General features: G+C 43.0%; 1 protein-coding gene across 1 annotated transcript in view; it reads right to left on the bottom strand.

Annotated features, from left to right (window-relative positions):
- MATN2 (matrilin 2) overlaps nt 1–21,010 on the bottom strand; it is a gene marked incomplete at its 3' end in the record, with an annotated part of 143,739 nt that overhangs the window by 89,245 nt on the left and 33,484 nt on the right. The window contains exons 6-7 of the mRNA XM_082259007.1: nt 18,766–18,888; nt 12,488–12,610 (exon numbers count right to left, since the gene is read on the bottom strand). Coding sequence (XP_082115133.1) covers nt 12,488–12,610; nt 18,766–18,888 — 246 coding nt within the window. The remainder of the gene's footprint in view (nt 1–12,487; nt 12,611–18,765; nt 18,889–21,010) is intronic.

The following is a 21,010-nucleotide window of genomic DNA, read 5'->3' as shown; positions in this document are numbered from 1 at the left end:
CAGAAAAATTTCTGCAGCATTGAAGGTCCCGATGAGCACAGTGGCCTCCATCACCTGTAAATGGGAGAAGTTTAGAACCACCAGGACTCTTGCTAGAGTAGGTCGCCCGGCCAAACTAAGGATTCGGGGGAAGAAGGACCTTAGTCAGGGAGATGACCAAGAACCTAATGGTCACTCTGACTGAGCTCCAGTGTTTCTCTGTGGGGAGAGGAGAACCTTCCAGAAGAACAACCATCTCTGCAGCACTCCACCAATCAGGCCTGTATGGTTGAGTGGCCAGATAGACGCCACTCCTCAGTAAAAGGCACATGGCAGCCCACCTGGAGTTTGCCAAAAGGTACCTGAAGGACTCTCAGACCATGAGAAACAAATTTCTCTGGTCTGATGAAACAAAGATTGTACTTTTTGGCCTGAATAGTCATGTTTTGAGGAAACCAGGCATGAGCTCATCGCCTAGCTAATAACATCCCTACAGGGAAGCATGGCGGTGGCAGCATCATGCTGTGGGGATGTTTTTCAGTGGTAGGAACTGGGAGACTAGTCAGGATTGAGGGAAAGATGAATGCAGCAATGTACAGAGACATCCTTGACGGAAAACTGCTCCAGAGCGCTCTGGACCTCAGACTGGGGAAAAGGTTCATCTTCTAACATGACAACGACCCTAAGCACACAGCCAAGATAACAAAGGAGTAGCTACAGGACAACTCTGCGAATGTCCTTGAGTGTCCCAGCCAGAGCCCAGACTTGAACCTGGTTGAATATCTCTGGAGAGATCTGAAAATGGCTGTACACTGACGCTCCCCATCCAACCTGATGGAGCTTGAGAGGTCCTGCAAAGAAGAATGGGAGAAACCGCCCAAACAAAGGAGTGCCAAGCTTGTAGCATCATATTTAATAAGATATGAAGCTGTAGTTTGTGCCAAAGATGCTTCAACAATGTATTGAGAAAAGACTGTAGATATTTATGAACATGGGATTTTTTTTTTTCGTTTTTTATTTTTAAAAAATTTGCAAAGATTTCAATTTTCTTTCACGTTGTCATTATGGGGGAGTGATTGTAGAATTTTGTGGAAAATACTGAATTTAATCCATTTTGGGATAAAGCTGTAACATAACAAAATGTGGAAAAAGTGAAGTGCTGACAATTTCCTGGTGGGCTCGCTCAGGTGGGTTCAGACTACGATCCAAACACACCTGAGCTCATCCCTAGTTATGAGCTCACTGGACTGCTGGCAGGATCAACAAGTATTTTTTGCACTAAACAAACAGACATAATAAAATTCATTCAATGGTATGTTTAACAGACCAAAATAAGAGAAGATAAGTTAATTGTCAGGGTTTACATACACTTTAACTCTTTTCCGGATTTACTGACCCAGAAGAGCATGCAGATTAGAAGGTCAGGGACTCAGAGAGCACTGGAGCCTCTGAAATAACAGCCAGGGAACTCGTTTTTTCAGAAAGGGAGGGTAGCGATGACAGCCTCCCCTCTTCTTCATTGCAGGTTTCCTTTTCTCCTTTAATCAAAGCACTTTAACATAAACGAGAATCTTTTTCCAAACAGATTTCCTTTCATGGAATTCCAGCGGAACAATGGAACTACTTGCTTGATTTCTACATACATAGTACCAAGCCTGAACTCTCCAAGGGACAGGAGAGGTTATTTGTGGGACAGTGAACCTGCCAAGCAAACTAAGCTATGAATTAGGGTTGTCACTGTGATCTGCACTTACTTCATATACTGCAACGGAGGGATAGAGGGGCCCCGTACTACACTAGAGTCCGGACTGACAGCTCTATGGGGGAAGTAGAGCAGGCCACTAATTACAGCATGCAATGACTCTACAGGATAACAGCTGGGATGGATGATTCTTAGATTCCACTGCATCACCAAGCCTTTAAACCAGGGATCCTTATGCCTCGTACACACGCATCGATTATTGGCCGTGAATTTTCGGCCAACGTCCGATCGGCCAATTTTCGACTTGTTAGTATGATGCTTTCGACAACCGACTCCGACTTTTCGGCCAAATAAAATTTGGTGTGCAGGCTATAAAGTTTTTGTTGTCCGTCAACACAACGGCCTATTTTCCGTCAGTCAGTACAGATTTCGGCAGACAAAAATCTGATGAGCAAGACTGGGCATGCTCAGAGATGAAAAAACACACGGAAAGTAAACCAGCACATGACATCACTTCTGAAGTAGATTTTTGTTGGCAGAGAAAATTTGTGTGCAGTCTAGGCACATTCCAACCAACAAAACACAACTCTGGACAAAAGTCGGACGATCGGTCGGCCGATAATCGTTGCGTGTGTACGAGGCATTAAACTACGGCCCTCCAGCTGTGGCAGAACTACACATCCCATGAGGCATTGTATACTCTGACATTCACAGATATGACTAGGCATGATGGGAATTGTAGTTCCTGAACAACTGGAGGGCCATAGTTTGAAGACCCCTGCTTTAAACTAAACATTGAGGCTCCATTCACACCTGAGCGTATCGTTTTCAGGCATTTTTTCAGGCGTTTTTTGAAGCTGTTTGGAGGCAGGCATTGACATCTGACCAAAAACGCTTGTAATCTTCCAAAAAAGAAGCTTGTGTACTTTTTTGAGCTTCAGGAGTTTTACTTCAGGCGACAAAACGCTCATATGTGAACAGGGGCCATTGAAATGAATGGGATTTTGCTTGTTGGTCGTTTTGGAACTTCAGAGATGAGCGTTTTATGAGCTGAAAAACACTCAGGTGTGAACAGGGCCTAAAAACCCAAAGTGACAATGTTTCTCAACTTTTATTAAACATTAATTATGTGCTCTGCTATTTAAAATAGGAACTAAACTGTATCTGAGCACCACAAACTGAAAATGCTTTTTCATTATTCACAGCTAACTCACCAATCCATCCAGGTCTCTATGCTTTATTTTGTTGAGAAATAACTTTGAAAAACACCCCACTATCATTTCTAGCTATGGCCATGTTGGGTAAGGGCAGATGATTAATGTAGCATTTAATTCCTGGAATCCATCTGGCCTTAGCTCAGACATGCAGGCAGGAAGATGTGCTTAACTGAGAACGCCCCTCCTCTCTTCTTCCAGATGAAAGAAAAAATTTACCCATGAAGACTCCTGGGATATTTGACATAATTTTGGCCTAGGCCAAATATCAGAAAGCAACTGAAGAAACGTAAAAAAAAAGAAGGTTAAAACAAGTAAATATAATATATTTTCCTATCTATTTACTAATGCTAGCAGCATAAGGATTAAACATAGTCCATGTTGATTAAGGGAATTTGCTTCCACTTTCAGTCTATCCAAAGCTGATATTTTAGTTTTGAAGAGAACTAAAAAAAAAACAAAAAAAAAAAAAAAACCTCTTTAACCACTTCAGTGCCAGAAGGTTTTACCCCCTTCCTGACCAGGCTATTTTTTGCGATACTACACTGCGTTGTTTTAACTGACAATCGTACGATGCTGTACCCAAATAAAATTTATGTCTTCCCCCCCCACAAATAGAGCTTTTTTTGGTGGTATTTGATCACCTCTGCGGTTTTTATTTTTTGCGCTATAAACAAAAAAAGAACCATCATTTTGAAGAAGAAAAAAATAGTTTTTTACTTTCTGCTATAAAACATATCCAATAAAAAAAATCAAATTTTTTTTGTTAACAATTTAGGCCTATATGTATTCTGCTACATATTTTTTGCTAAAATAAATCCTAATAAGCGCATAAAGATTGGTTCGCGCAAAATTTTATAGCGTCTACAAACCATGGGATACATTTATGGATTTTTTATTTATTTATTTTTTATTGTTTTTACTAGTAATAATGGCGATCAGCGATTTTTAGTGGGACTGCGACATTGCGGCGGACAAATCTGACACCTTGTTTACATAAGCAGACCGCCGTTTTATCATTCCTCTGAACGATCGGCGGGTCCCGGCGGCCATCGCGGCCCCTGAATCTGCTGATTGGCACCCACTGTGTCCAATTACAGTGGGAGCATTGCTGCGGCGGCACACCCCCTACATCTGCTGCACAAAATCACGTACGTGTATGTGATTTTGAGCAGCTGGACCACTCTGTCCCAGTATATATGCAGTGGGTGGTCTGGAACTGGTTAAATTGGCACCATAGTTTCAAGTTTCCTTTACAGCAGGTAGTATCTACAAAGTGGACCTGAACTCCAAAAGTTAAGATGTCCTGTCATAGAAATAATAACTGTGCTTAAGCAGTACTCTAAAATATTTACCTTTTTTTTTTTTAAACACTAAATTTCTACTAAAAAAAAAAAAGAAGAGCACTTCCTGCTATGTGAGTGTGCCTAGGCACTCCTGTACCTACAGCCTCAGAGCTATATATCTGCAGTTTCACATATAAGACATTGCAGACTCTGGTGAGGTCAGTACTGTCTGCCCACTGATATCTTTTTTGGAGGTTCTGACTTTTGAAAGGAAGCCCTGGCCTTACCAGAAAGGCCATAGCCATCAGCAGACACAAGAACAGACAGAACAAGGCATAGTAAGTCAGTAATGGGCAAAGGGTCAGCTGCAGGTAGACCACATTCAATACAGGTTACCAGTCCTTTGTCCTCTGCCTCCAAAGTACAGATCCTCTTTAAAGGCCTCTTCACACTTTTTTGTGTGTGTTGTATTGGCCTCAAGAAAAAACACACCCTTACAGTGATGCCCCTCTGCCCATTGCAAGGGTTAAATGCTTGATAATTCCACGGGTAAAGGAGTAAAGTGTAATAATTACCCTATTCTTCACTACAGTAGGCTCTATTCATCTGTACCCCTGAAGCCTTCTCTATAAGGTGTATCACAAACAAACAAAAGGTTTCCCAGCACACTTACCAGCCAGCCTGCAAAACAATCAAATTGGCCCTTTGTAACATTACATTAAAAACAGAGAGTTTTGTTTGCCTATATGTGCAAATATATGTGTAAGCCGCAGTGCCCACAGCAAGGGACCTCTGTATATACTGTGGTCCTAATTCTGAATTTCCAGAGCCTCCATAGTAGGAGCACATATAAGAATGGGTAGATTCATCTATATATCCTTAATCTATCCATTCTTATATGAGCTCCTACTATGGAGGCTCTGGAAATTTAGACTTAGGACTGCAGTATATACAGAGGTCCCTTGGCATGGGCACTGTGGCTTACGCATTTATTTGCAGATATGTGCAAACAAAACCATTTTTTTTTTTAAAGTATACTCTTAGACAGGGCCAATTTGGTTGTTTTGCAGGCTGGCTGGTAAGTGTGCTAGGAAATCTTGTGTTTGTTTGTGATGTGCATTGCCCTTCTATGTACACTTAGCTGCAAAGACCAGTTATAGGCTGGGGTGGTTGCCACTGTTTTGCACAGTTTTTGTCCTCTCTAAGGTGCTCCCAGCAATAAATGCATTATCACATACTCTATATAGAGGAAGAAAGTGTGCAGAGGAACCTCTCACAGCCCAGAAAGTCAGGTAGAAGAGGAGAGTGCCGGTGTTCCGTGAAAAAAACCTACCCGTGAGAAATGCCTTCCCTCGTCACTTCCGGTGCACCTACGTCAGCAGAGGGTATGAAATGTTCACGGTAGTGTGCTATACACTGCATCACCACATTAAAATATCTCCGCTGCAATATGAGTCATCTCCGCTCCTACCCCTGTCACTTCCCTCATCTTGGCTACTAAATGTAAAAGCGGATCACGGAGCCGACAGCTCCGTCATTTACATTTCATACACCCGCCGCCGCTTTTACATTTAGTAGCCAAGATCAGGGAAGTGACAGGGATAGGAGCGGAGATGATTCATATTGCAGCCGAGCTGTTTTAATGTAACCGCCGCTGTGTATCGTTACACACACTGCCGTGAACAATCCATACCCTCCGAGCATGCGCACTTGTCAATTCCTCAGCTGTTCAATGACGTATCCGGGGCTTTGAGCATGCGCACTGCTACGCTGCTCAGCTGTTCCTGACAGGAAGTGACGAGGGTAGGCATTTCTCACGGGGTAGGTTATTCTCACGGAACACCGGTGTCCTGTCAAGAGCCAACTCATCAAAATCTCCAATTACGACACTTCTGGTGATCTCCAGCAGCTGTAATTGCAGATTTCGACGACTTGGCTGTTTTCACAGAACTCCGGCAGTGTATACACTACGGTACACGATATAATGAGTGGACATTGTTAGTCTGCTCGCTAGTAACCAACAACATGGCCGCCTCCAAGGCGGCGACAACTTTTTTCCTCCTTACTCGGTGTTCCATCAAAACAGCCTACTCGTCGTGTACCATAGTGTAAGCATTGCCGGTGTTCTGTGAAAACAGCCGATTCATTGTGTACCATAGTGTAAAAGCTGCCGGTGTTCAGTGAAAACAGCCAAGTCGTCAAAATCTGCAATTACTGCTGCTGGAAAGTCACTGGGAAGTTACGTAATTGGAGATTTTTGACGAGCTGGTTCTTTTTACAGAACACCGGAGCAAGAGGTAAGATAAGAAGAATCGCCTCTTTTATACCGACCTGTACAATTAAGTTTTGCAGTGTGGGAGGCCCTCCTGCAAGTGTTTTAATGCACAGTACAACAACATTCTGTGTATGTGTGCTGCCAATTATTTTCAATAGCACCCGATTGCACAGACAAGGTCAAGACCAATGCACCTGCCTCTAATTCACTGCCTTTTCTATGCTGGAAAATAATTATGTAGGTGAAATTTTGGGCCCATTGGCGCAAGGATTTTTTGACTATATCGTCGAAGATGCATTTTACTGCTGAGAGAGAGGGGGGCTGAGAGAAAGAGAGAAGGGGGGGCTGAGCGAGAGAGAGGGGGGCACAGAGAGAGGGTGGTGGACAGAGGGGGGCTAAGAGAGAAGGGGGCTCAGAGAGAGGGTGGTGGACAGAGAGGGGGGTTGAGAGAGACACAGGGGGGCTCAGAGAGAGGGTGGCAGACAGAGAAAGGAGCTGAGAGAGAGGTGGGCTCAGAGAGAGGTTTGCAGACAGAGAGGGGGAGCTGAGAGAGAGGGTGGTGGACAGAGAGGGGGGCTGAGAGTGAGAGGGGGGGGGGGCTGACAGAGAGGGGGGCTGAAAAAGAGGATGGGGGCTGACAGAGAGGGTGGGAGGATGAGAGACCCCTATCCCTGTCCCAATCCGCAGTCCCTGCTCTGCCCCCCCCATCTCAGTCTGTATCTGCAGGTAGGTCTGTGTCAGTGTATGATGCCCAATACCTTCTTGGTCCAGGAGGTGCTCTGCTGCTCCTTCCAGAAGCTACGTGGCAGCTTGCGCCTCCCGCTCGTTCCTGTCCTGCAGGCCTCACTGCTGATGCTGGAGTGGAGCAGAGAGGAGGTTGAAGGAGACCAGGCTTTGGGACTCTGGGGATGCTTCTGTACGCCTCTTCGGAGTCAAGGAGGCTGTGAAGCTCTTCTCTGTCCTGGGCTCCCAGCTGCCTTCAGTGTCCACCTTCCACGCGTGAGCGGCCTCCTTCTGCAGGGATGCCCACTCATTATGTGGGGATAGATGCCCACACCCCGGGGACGCCACTCTTGCTGCCACCCCCCTGACATAACAACCAGGGGTAGCTGCTGCCGGCCACACAATACTCACTGGACTCAAGGCAGCACACTGGGGATTGACAGTGCCCTTCTAAATTTTGCTCACGGGGGCCATAGTGCTCCCCCCCACACTACGCCACGCCACTGCTGGAATCCAAATCCCCAGCTGGGGTTCCTGATTTTGCCGTTCCCCCTACCCTGGCGCCAAGCTTGATTGGTGCATTTTAGGAACCCTTTTAAAAAGTAATAGTGTTAATACACTCATCAAATATCAGATATAAGAGTAAAGAGGCCATATGGGAAACCTGTACAGTGAGAAGTACAGTTGCTGCCTTTGCTAATCTGCTACTGAAAATTACAGTTACATTGATGCTGATCCACCAATTTTTCCAAGACAGTGACCCAGAACAAGCATGCAGATTAGGACAATTAGGCCTCGTTCACACCATACGTGCAAAAAACTGATGGAAATTACATACAGATTTTACTTGCAGAGACACGAGTTGGAAACATAAAAACATAGAAAAGTAATGGCAGAAAAAGACGGAGTAGTCCATCGAGCCTGCCCATTTTTTTTGTTTTTTAGTTTTGTTTTGTTTTTCCGTTAACTTTATAGTATAGATCTATGTTTGCCCCAAGCATGTTTGAAGCTATTTACTGGTTACTGGCTCACTACCTCTAAAGGAAATTTATTCCAAGCATCAACTACACTTTTAGTAAAATAATACTTTCTAAGATTAATTTTGAACTTTCCTCCAGTTAGTGTACAGTGAGGGAGAAAGTATTTGATCCCCTGCTGATTTTGTACGTTTGCCCACTGACAAAGAAATGATCAGTCTATAATTTTAATTAGCGCTGCAACTAACGATTATTTTCATAATTAGTTGGCCGATTATTGTTTTGATTAATCGGATAATAACCTTAAAAAGTGTGGTGTATAATTAAGTTATTATGTAAAGTTAAAAAAAAGGCAATTTATTTCTAAATATCTATATGCAGTGGTAAATATAAATAACAGACATGAGAATGAGATTAACAAAATTAGATTAATTAATGAGAATAGACAGAAGAGATATCCGTTTTTTGCGTCCCTCTTTTTTTGCATGCTAGTCTCATATCGAAAGTAAAGAGGTAAGAGGTAAGTCCTGGGGCAACTTGTCAGGCGACTTAGCCGTCTGACAAGTCGCGCTCCATTCAGTGCAATGGAACCGTTCTAATTGGAGCAACTCAAGTCGCTCCGACTTAGAAAAAGGTTCCTGCACTATTTTGGGGCGACTTGCACTGACTTCTATTTGAGAAGTCGTTTGAAAGCCACGCTGAAGTCACGCTGCACGGGGTGGCTTCAGTGTTGGGGCGACTTTGAAGCCGCCCCATTGTGAACCCAGCCTTACTCAAGTTGTGGAAATTCTCTTACGGCGGAATACAACTTCAGAAGTGATTTATTGTGTTGAATTGTTTTATAATGCATTCTTTTGTTTCCTGACCATGCCTAGTCTTGCTCTTACGATTTTTTTTTGGACGAAAACTGTACTAATCAAATGAAAATCAAACGTTATGTTTACGTACAATAACATTTTTTTAGCCTGCACCTTCAGTTTTTGTCATCCAAAAAGTCAGAATTGGCTGTTGAAAGCACTATACTAACGATCAGATAATCGTTTATTGTACAAAATTTTTCTTATTGTGTGTACGGGCCTTTAGAGTGAAGTGATAACTTCTTACCAGCATAGTTATCCTCAGTAAGTGCTTAAGCCCCGGGATCACCATGTCAGCCAGGCAGCTAGCATTTCAGAATGAACAGTCAACAATGGACATTTCCATATTCTATTCTTCCATAGATTTCCTCTAAATAATAAAAATCCTTAACCAGACTGACATGAGACTTGTTAACGCAGCCAGCTGCTAGCAGTTAAAGTTTGTTTTGTACAAAATGTGCACTGGCTGCCTGACAACGTTCTTAGCACATGTTTATCTATATTCCGTATCAGGCTGAGCTGTGCATGAGCGCTTTACAATAACCCAATCATGCATTGTTAAACATTAAGCGGCGGCAGGTACGGCTTCATACTGTGTTCCCTTGGAAACATTTGTTACTAGTAAAATCTGGGCTCAACAATTGTTTTCTGAAAACTGTTCGGCATCTGTTTATCCCGCCATCGCCCTTTGCAGTTCTGGCTTACAGTTTCGTCTGGTCTCATGAATTGACTCCAGATTAAAGAACCGCTCAGTGTTATGATACCATATTAATCGCAATAAATTCACTGGAGACGCAATATTAAAGTGAGCCAGTTGCAATAAATTAGCATTTCTAATGTAAAAGTCCCAAAACACTAGACGCAGTATAAACACACACTGTACAAATACTTCAGCCTATTAGGGCCTCATTTACACAGGATTCCAATGCCGGAAAGAATCCAGCGCATTTCTGTGTTTGGATGTACAACTGGATGTGGACATAACAATGACAGGTTGATGGGGGCGCAGCGGTCCGCCTGCGTTTGGAGGTATTTCACATGGATTGATTACCTGTGATTAGCGACAAATGGTCACCCCTGGAAACAAACAGCTTGTGTCAAGGGGCGACCATCTGTCCGAAACCACAGGTAATTGTTCCATGTGCGATTACAGGCAAACACCTGCGGACGTCTGGATCGACACGGAATTCCACAGCGTGCTTGCGCCTGTTGGTAAATTGCCTCCTTGGATGTGTGACATGGACATGGGGGCCTACGTCATTCTCGCCTAGGCGGCAAAGCAGGAAGTGCTGGGCTACAGCACTAGAAAAACTATAGAAACCATCCTAAAATGTGGCAAGCTTATCCAATTGTGGAGGAGGGAGGTGGGAGGCACCAGAAGCAGAAGATGTTGCAATGGGTGAAGGTTAATAAAATATCAAGTGGATTTTTAAAGCGCATGTACAGCTAAAATATTTTGTTTCATTTTGGATGAAGTAGGGAAAGGTTAACCATCCTGCCAAATTATTTTTAGCTAGCTGGGTATCATTTGGGAAATTTCCCTTCACTTCCTGTCTCAGAGATGCAATATGGCAGTGATGGCGAACCTTGGAACTCCTGATGTTTTGGAACTACATTTCCCATGATGATCAACTATACTGCAGAGGGCCAGAACATCATGGGAAATGTAGTTTCAAAACATCTGGGGTGCCAAGGTTTGCCATCACTGCAATATGGTGTTAGAAGAAACGTCTTAACATGAGCGGAAGGCTCTGTTCACATGTAGGCGTTTTGGGGAGTTTTTCTGCTCTAGGATCAGCTCTCAAAACGCCCAACAAGACAAATTCTATTCATTTCAATGGCCCCTGTTCACATCTGAGCGTTTTGACGCTGTGAGCAAAACGCCCAACGCTCAAAAAAATACATGAGCTTCTTTTTGGGCAGATTACAGGCATTTTCCATTGGTCTCTATTCAATCTAAAAACACCTGCACAAAAAACGCCTGTAAAACGCCTGCAAAAACGCCTGAAAAAACGCCCATAAAAACACCTGTAATAGCAATGCCAAGATGTGAACGTAGCCTTAAGGCTTGTTCAAATGAGCAACCGAGGGTGGTTAAATCAGGGGGTTTAGCCATACTGTATATCTTCCCACTCTCCCACCAAATGTCTCCCCTTCTCCCAAACAAAGGACATGCAATGGCCACAACACCTTGCAAATAGTAAACAGCATGATGCCTTCCCACCATTAAACATGGCCTGTTTAAGAGAATGGGCCTTGCCACAACCACCCTGCATGAAAAGAATGTATGTGTGTATGGCCAGCTTAAGTATCTGATATCGATATTCTGTAATCTCCTCCACAGCAGGGAGGGCCAGGACTGGGAGCCAAAAAGGCTCTGCTGCGATACACATGTGCTGCTAAAAGGGAACATGCTGACAGGTGGAAATAAACAGAGGAATGACTCATCACTTCACTGCTGCTCCTTAAGTGTCCAATCAGCAGGCTGGATGATTTGTTCTTGTGCTGCTGCAGCAGAGGAGGTGCTGTCTGGCAGAATTTGGCAGGTAAAACAACTCCTATATAAGTATTTCAAGCGGTCTGCCAAGAGATCAGCTTTAAATAGGCGAATACTCTGGCACTAGACATGGCCCTTGGCAATTGTAAGATATACAGGAGTTGGGCCAAATGATGTCACTGGTGCTGCTTTCCATATATGCTGCCACAGTGTCAGGCTGGGTTCACACTGCCGCATGGAGAGGCTCACAGCAGGGGTCCAGGGCGTCCCTGTTCACTGTTTCAGGTCCGATTTCAGTCCAAATATTTGGCTAAATTCGGACCTGAAACAGACCAGAGGACGCACAGGACCCCTGTGCAATTCGCACCGGAGCCAATCCGGAGATATGTGAACCAGCTCCATAGAAAGCTGGTCACAATCTCTTGACATGCGAATTGGATGTGGGGAAACCCGCATCCAATTCACAACAGTGTGAACCCAGCCTTAGAACTAGGCAACAAAGATTTAGATTTTCCAAAAAGATTAAGCCTACGCTGCTCATGTAAATGCCCCGCTAAAGTATAACATAACCAAATTACTTTCTTGGGCTATAATCTGCAAGCATTTACTAACATCAGCTTGGGATTCTTTTTCCTGTAAAATGTCATACGTATTCCCATAGGCAATGGTAAATTGATTCTAATGACATGTATAAAGAACAAGGTTAAAATCTTCCAACATAAGAGAAAAAAAATGCTATACATCTGGGATTATGGACGGCTCACAGCACTCCATTATATGCGCCTCACCCATCATCTAATGTACTACAGAAAGGCAGCTGCAACATATCAGCATCAGAATGTTTATATGCTGTGTACATCGGAGCTCAACTGTTGTGACTTCACTTGTGTTCTCCTGCCTTGTAGAACTGCAATAATCACTTTTCTTGGCCCTGTTCCTCACCCTTCAAGTAAAATGACTTTCTTCTGGTAACTTACTTCTGCACGTTTTCCCATTGCGGTTCAGAGCGTAGCCTTTCCGACATTTACAAATGAAGGAACTGTCCGTAGTCACACATTCGTGTTCACATCCGTGGTCGCCCCGTGCACAGTAGTCAATCTCTGGAATAAGAACACATAAAGAAGATGTAAGCCCCAACTGGATGACATTTAGTTTCCTAAAGAACTATGTATCACAATCAATTCTTGAATGCCATTGTTTAATTATTTTTTTATACTGGTTTTCTTTTTATTTCCACCCTTTGTTGCATCTCATTGCTGCTGATCTCTTGCAGCCAATATAAAGCCACTTCCTGCCTACACACATGTACTCTAGCCAGAGTCGGTGCTACCACTAGGCCAACTAGGCAGCCACCTAGGGCGCACTGCCACCTAGGGCGCAGCCATGGCCAGTGCCACATTCCTCTCCTGTCACCTCCTCATCCCCAATGGATGTCACCTCTAGAGAGGGGGGAACTTTGTATATGAAAGGGTGTGCAGGGTAAAAGGGGGGCAGTGTGTATATGAAGGGGGTGTAGGGTTAAAGGGGGGCAGTGTGTATAGAATGGGGGGGTGTAAGGTTAAAGGGGGGCAGTGTGTATAGGAAGGGGGTGTAGAGTTAAAGAGGGGCAGTGTGTACAGGAAGGGGGGGCAGTGTGTACAAGAAGGGGTATAAAGGGTTTAACCGCCTTAGCGGTAATCCCGAGCGTGACTCGGGGTTGATTTTTCATTGCAGGAGCGGTAACCCCGAGTCACGCTCGGGGTGGATTGCAGAGAGCGCAGCGGAGCTTCTCTTACCTTATCCTGGCGATCCAGCGATGATCTCTCATTGCTGAGATCGCCAGCCGAGAGTCCCGCCGCTCCTCCGTCCCTACGATCACTTCCTAGTTCCGTTCCCTGCAGCAGCAATGCTGCATGGGAGCGGAACTAGGGAGGGAAATTAAAAAAAAAAAAAAAAAAAAAAAAAAAACAACGTTGCACAAAACACACTTTATATTATATTATATTATATATATATATATATGGATGCATATATATATATATATATATATATATATATATATATATATATATGTATATATATATATATGCATATATATATATATATATATATGCATATATATATATATATATATATATATATATATAAAATTATATTATTGATTCAATTATAATTCATGCGTTATATATTATATATATATATACACACACACACACACACATATCTATATATAATATATAATGCATGAATTATAATCTAATCAATAATATAATTTTATTATATATATTATATATTAAATAATAAAATAATATTATTGATTCGATTATAATTCATGCGTTTGTGTTTCAAATTTATCACATCTGGGATGTCTACTAGAGTCTTGTTTTGGTCAGGTTTAAGTCAGTAATTACTAAGAATTATAGGCCTATAATACATAACGCCAAATTTCCATGAAAAGAATTGTACCGCTTTTGGTTTGTAATTCCAGACATAATCATACCGCCAGGGAGGTTAAGGGGGCACTTTGCTTATGAAGGGATGTGTAGGGTTAAAGGGGGCAGTGTGTATATGAAGGGGAGTGTAGAGTTAAAGGGGGGCAGTGTGTATATAAAGGGGGGTGTAGGGTCAAAGGGGGGCAGTGTGTATATGAAAGGGAGTGTAGGGTTAAAGAGAGGCAGTGTGTATATGAAGGGCGGTGTAGGTTTAAAGAGAGGCAGTGTGTATATGAAGGAGGGTGTAGGGTTAAAGGGAGGGGCAATGTGTGCAGGAAGGGGGACATTGTGAACAGGAGGGGGAGAGTGGGGTTAAAAGGGGGGGGGGGATTATGTACAGGAAAGGGGGGGCAATGTGTTTTTTTTTTTTTGGGGAGGTGCAAGTAGCTAGTCTTGCCTAGGGTGCAAAATAGTCTAGCACCGTCCCTGACTCTAGCAATGGCATTTCTCAGGGTGGGTTTCCTGATGGTGGCAACAGTTTGTGGGTCTGCCTGATGTGCATTGAAAATGACCACTTGTAGTCTTCAAGGTGACAACATAGGACCACAACTGGGAGACAGAGTTTTGTCACCCCAGAACAAGGAGTGTATATAGTCTTTTTCATCAGTCCTCTTTATGAACCACAGCTCCCCAGTATTCTTAAACATGCTTTAAATACCCATTTGAGAATATAGTGGAACTGTGGTTGAGAGTTAATGAGAAAGGGTTGTCCATTCCCTCTGCCTAAGCGTATATGACCTACTTGATCTAGAAGGTCAATCTTTGGGTGAGTACGGCTGATAAAGTAGAGAAGTGGAACAAGCAGTTTTGTAGTTTATTTCACAATCATACGTTACTTTTATTCTATTTGAAAGAACTTAGGTGTTTGATACATTATAGACCAGTCTTTCTCACTTAGAGCTCCATGGAACCCTAGGGTTCATCCAGAGGTTGCTAGGGGTTTCTTGAGCAATGAGCAATTTCTGGCTCTCAGATAAGTATCCACTGATCTTTTTAGTTATCTTAAAAGTGTTAACTCACCTTTTTACAATAAATGAAAAGGTGAACTAACACTCTACACACAGAGCGGCCTCCAACCTCCTCTTCTGGGGTCCCCCTCCCTGGCACTCTTGGCTCCTTCTCTTCTCGCTGTGTTCTGCGTGCCCAGAGAGCCAGAGGACTGAGCCACTGAAAGGTTGTTTCCTGTGCTGGGACCAGAAATGGGGGGACCTGTTACCTTGTGTGCCTACAGCCAGGAAGAACCCGTTAGAGTCTGAATGCTGGTGTTGAACCTTGACCAAATTCCTGAGGACAGCAGACTGCCAAGCACTTTGGATGACATGCACTGTATTCCAGGATTAAATGGTGATATAAAGAATGCAGCACAACCCTCCACTCTCTAAGTAAAATCCTAACAGGTGCAAAATATATAAAAGTGTAAATGTGTAAGTATATCACCTAATGAATAGTGGTGAAAACCTCCTCAACTCCTCAATGGTGACGAAAACCTCCTCAACTCACAATCTTATCCCATACCTAAAGTTTTATATATTATGCATAAATACAAACTCAAACAACAGTGTATGAGTAAATATCGTTAAGTGAATAGGTGAGTGGTGGCAGAACCCCCTCACTTACCTACTAACGTACTGATTTGCAAAAAAAAACGAAATATATATATTTAGTGAATAGTGGTGGTGGTCGCTTGTTTGAGAACACATCAATGCTGTCATCAACTAATACGTTTTTTTTTACAAATTGCTGGTCTTGTTTTTTCACACTGGTAGTGCAGTAGTTAGAATATTTTATTTTGTATTCCAGGATTGGTGACTGTGCTTATCCCAACACTCCTAATAGTAATTGTTCATAGAGACTACCCAACAGTCATACATTGAATGTGGTCTTAAAGAGACAGCAACATGTGCACCACCGTACAAGTGGGCCCCAACATTCGCTCGCTTATATTTGCTAAAAAAAAGTGCCAGGTACTTTACCACCATCCGTAGGGGTACCCCTCTCAGAAGCGTGTACACCCACCGAATCTTAGGGGTACAATTTTAGATTGCACCTTTTTTTTTTTTATTAGTCATTGCCAAAAGTTACAGTAGGATTTTTATTGTGATGTTTATACTTTTTATGGTTAGTCTGCTATTACTCATGCTATTTAGTCTAACGTATTCTTTGACCTGAATATTGATTTGTGCATTGCATTTGTCTTGCCTTGACATAATACATTTATTTTACCTACCATAAGGTTGCTTGTGGCCAATTTTCTGTGCACTATAACAGAATGGTATCCTACTAACATTTAAGTCATACAGGTGTGTGCAGTCTTCAAATTATATCCAGGTTTGTCAGAGGAGACAAAGCGGTTTGCAGAGTCCATCATACCAAGCGCTAAAGTGGCACACCTGTGGACTCTATCCTGAGCCGAGCTGTGTGCGTCCACTGACACACACTGCGAAGCTCAGCCCCGTCCCCGCTCTCTGTTCACAGCATTTGATTACCAGCAGCAGGAGCCAACGGCTCCCACTGCTGTCTCTGTTTCTTATTGTTTTTGGATAATTTCTGTGGTTATTGCTTATTGATATTGCTTATTAATATGGTCTATGCATAACTTTTTTGCACTGCACTAGCACTTTTTTATGAATTAATTATTCATTGCACTAGCACTTCCCTTTTGGAGGATTAATTTTGTCATTACTTGTTTCACTTCTAATTAATTAATTATATAAGATTATTAATTAGCATACAACACATACATTAATAGTAATCAGCAGCCAATAGCTGCCATAAATAATACATTGATTTGCACTTTAATTTAGCACATTTTTGCACCAGCATTTTCTAGATCATTTTCTGATCAGTTTAATATTTGATTCATCAATTATTTATTCACCTTATTTATGTCACTTTAAAATTAATTAATGAGTCCGGTACTTCCATAATATTAGGTAGTGCATTGATAAACTCATAGATTTTATTCTAATAACACGTATTTATACCATCGTGTTTGAGAATAATATAGGATAATTTCATCACAATTGGACATATTTATCTATTTATATTTTGCAGTTTGCACATGCACTAGCACTTGTAATTATTGTCCAATTAATTCAATTTTAATTTTTCATCCATAAACAGATATCACTATTAGGATTTTAGTATACCACATATATTAGACACATTAGAGATTAATCTACAGGTATTGCGCTAATTATTTTTTCTGATATTGCATACATAGCATTGCTATGGTTCATTGGCTGCATTCCTGGTAGATTATTCTTATTTTTGGAAGGCTCTCTATTTTTTCCAAGAAACGAATCACTATATTAGTGTCACTGGTCCCCAAAATGTGTCAAAAGTGTCAGTTAGATGTCCGATTTGTCTGCCGTAACGTCGCAGTCCACCTAAAAATCGCTATTCACTGCCATTACTAGTAAAAAAAATAACTAAAAATTCCATAAAAGTATTGCATCATTTGTAGACGCAATAACTTTTGTGCAAACCAATCAATATACACTTATGGGGATTTTTTTTAACAAAAATATGTAGCAGAAAACATATTGGCCTAAACTGATGAAATACCACCAAAAGAAAGCCCTATTTAGGTGGAAAAAAGGACAATAATTTGTTTGGGTACATCTCCGACCGCGCAACTGTCAGTTAAAGTATTGCAGTGCTGTATCGCAAAAATGGCCTGGTCATTAACCACTTGCCGACCAGTCACTGGGACTGTACTGTGGCAAAGTGGCTCGATTCCGTCCAGCGACGTAGACCTACATCGCTGGACTCCTCCCCTTGTAGGCGGCGCTCGCGCGCCGCCGGAGGCGCGCTCCCGCTGTTTTCAGTCACAGCGGGAGTCGGGCCAGGGGAGGAGCGGCGGGGATCGCCGCTGCTCTTCCTCGATCGTCGGGGAATCGAGTCTGGAGATCCGCCGCTTGTGTAAACAGAGCAGGCGGATCTCCTAAGTGACAAACAGTGACAGATTGCAGGGTTCAGCATAGCTGAACATGCAATCTGTCCCTGTGTCACTTAGTCACCTCCCCCCACACACGTTAGTAAGCACCAGGCATACATTAGCCCCTCCCTGCCAGTGTCATTTTTACAGTAACAGTGCATATTTATAGCACTGATTACTGTAGTAATGTCACTGGTACCCCCAAAAGTGTAAAAAATGTCAGTCAAGGGTCCGATCTGTCCGCCGCAATGTCCCAGTCCCGCAAAAAAATCGCAGATCGCCGCCATTACTCGTTAAAAAAAAAAACACCAAAAATGACAGAAATCTTTCCCTTAGTTAGTAAACACAATAACTTTTGCGCAAACCAATCAAAATATGCTTATTGTGATTTTTTTTTACCAAACATATGTAGCAGAAAACAAATTGGCCAAAAATTTAAAAAAATTTTGATTTTTACATTTTTTTTGGGGAATTTCATATAAAAAAATGTTTAAAATATTGTTATTTTTTAAAAATAAATGCTCTTTTTTTGTTTATAGCGCAAAAAGTAAAAAGCGCACAGGTGATCAAATACCACCAAAAGAAAGCTCTGTTTGTGGGAAAGAAAGGACGTAAATTTAGTTTGGGTACGGCGTTGCACGACCGCGCAATTGTCAAAGTCGCACAGCGCCGAATCGCAAAAAGTGGCCTGGACGTAAGACGGCAAAATCCTCCGGTGGTAAAGTGGTTAAGGGGGAAAAACCTTTTGGTCCAGAAGCACAGAACATTTTCAAAAACAATACTTTGGACATAAGATATTCACACATAAAAAAAAAAAAAACATTATATAAAGAGTAGAACTTACTTGTACACTTTTTTTTGTCTGGATTGAGGGTAAACCCTTGCTGACATCTGCAGTAATATGAATCGTCTGTATTAACACACTCGTGTTGACATCCATGATTAGCCAAGGCGCAATAATCTGGTCCTGGGAAAAATGGACATGTATAAATTCGGTATATACTGAGAATAGAGCAAGGGTAGATATATTGTTACTAATCATACTTGCTTTCTCATAAAATTGCTACTTTGAGCTCCATCATTGCACCTACAGCCTGGACAAAGATAACTCGGCCTTGAGCTACCATGGTCATAGTGGATAAATAGTTGCCCCCAAAACCTGTATCCGTCAGATCAGTATGCGAATAGACTGGTGCAAGACAGAGAGAATCAACATGTCAGGCTTTAGTAGGTTATAACAAAATGGTGACCGTCTGCACACAGACACCGACTCCCTGTTGCATTACTGTAAATAAGGTGAGTAAAAGATGGCTTCAGCTCCTACTCTCCACCTCTAGAGAACTCCTCAGATGCCTTTTGCCCTTTTCAGGGCCTAATCACAGAGGCCTCTATGATTAAGCCCCGAAAAGGGCAAAACGCATCTGAGTTTCACCCGTGAATGTTTTCCGTGTGACTGCTGTCACAGTCTATACAACGCTGCTTATATACATATACACTATATACTTATAAACTCTGTGCCTGTCTGGAAGTTGGTAGTGTTTATCTCACAGGCTGTTAAACTGTAGTGTCCTGTGAGGAAAGTGCTGCCTGCTAAGGCCGGCACAGAGTTTGAAAACAAACAGTGCAACACTACAGAGACAGTGATAGTAGTAGCTATCAAGCTGGAGCTCAGCAAGAGGAAGACAGCAGTCAGTGTCAGCACCTAGGGCCTAAGAGAATTGATGGGCAGGAGGTACGGTGTATGGGGTGGGGTGCTGCATTCTGCTCCTTTTTGACCTGCATCTGATACTTCTGATACTTATGGCACTTTTCCACTGCGAGTACCAGCTCGGCTCTACTCTGCCCTGTTTGGCCCTGTTTGGTTTTCCACTGCTGGTACCGCATGGTACAGTGTTGGAACGGTTCGGTACGGTTTGGTATGGTTTGCTTTTCCACTAAAGTAGTACTAAAGTAAGTGGGTGGGATAACAATGATTCTCTGACCAATCAGTGGCTGGTAGTGACTGCATGCAAAGGATTGTGGGATATGGTACCGGGTATGGTACCTCTTGGAACCACAATCAAGGTGGTACTGTTTTAGAGAGCCGTACCGTTCGGTTCCATGTAGTGGAAAAGCGCCGCCGTACCGTACCGTACCGAACAGTTCCTACACCGTACCATGCGGTACCAGCAGTGGAAAAGCACAAAAGCGAGCCGAACCGTTCGGTTCCATGCAGTGGAAAAGCTCCATTAGTGGGGCCATGCTTCACTGCGTCAGTTCCACCTCCTGAAAACTGATTTCGGCCTCCCCTCCTCACAATTCTCTGGCCAGAACTCTCTTCTTGGTGACAGCATTGCTTCCACCCCCAAGCCCACCTCTATGTGTTTTCTACTGACAGGAACCAGCTCACTATAAAGTGCTATGTCTCCTCTGGCAAGTACAAAGAGAGCAATGCTCTCCATCCACCCAGTGCAGTCTTTACTAAAACTAAACAGATGGAAACCTTAACCTGCTTTAGCGTATGGGGGCACATTGACCACCAGTGTAAGTGGACATACACTCTATTAGCGAAAGGGGTCACACTGACCACCAGTATATGGGGGTACACTGACCACAAGTGTACAAGGGCCCACTGTCCACCAGTGTAAGGAAGAAGAATATCCACCAGAATAAGGGGACATATTCTCCACCAGTGTAAAGGGACACACTACTCACCAGTGTAAGGGGATACTGTATATTGACCAACAGTGTAAGGGAGGACACTGACCGCCAGTATATGGGGCACACTGACCACAAGTGTAAGGGGGCATATTGACCACCAGTGTACAGGGAACACTGACTGCCAGTGTAAGGGGTTACATTGACCAACAGTGTAAGGGAACACACTGACCACCAGTGTAAGGGAACACACTGACCACCAGTGTAAGGGAACACTGACCACCAGTGTAAGGGGGCACATTGACCACCAGTTTAAGGGGGCACACTGAGTACCAGTGACAGGGGGGACATTGACTACCAGTGTAAGGGGGCACATTGACTACCAGTGTAAGGGGGCACATGGACCACCAGTGTAAGGGGGCACATTGACTGCCAGTATAAGGGGGCACACT

Source organism: Pelophylax lessonae (assembly GCF_965119305.1).
Source record: "Pelophylax lessonae genome assembly, chromosome: 5".
Taxonomy (NCBI): domain Eukaryota; kingdom Metazoa; phylum Chordata; class Amphibia; order Anura; family Ranidae; genus Pelophylax; species Pelophylax lessonae.
The sequence above is the reverse complement of the archived record's forward strand: the minus strand, read 5'-3'. Positions and strand labels throughout refer to the sequence as shown.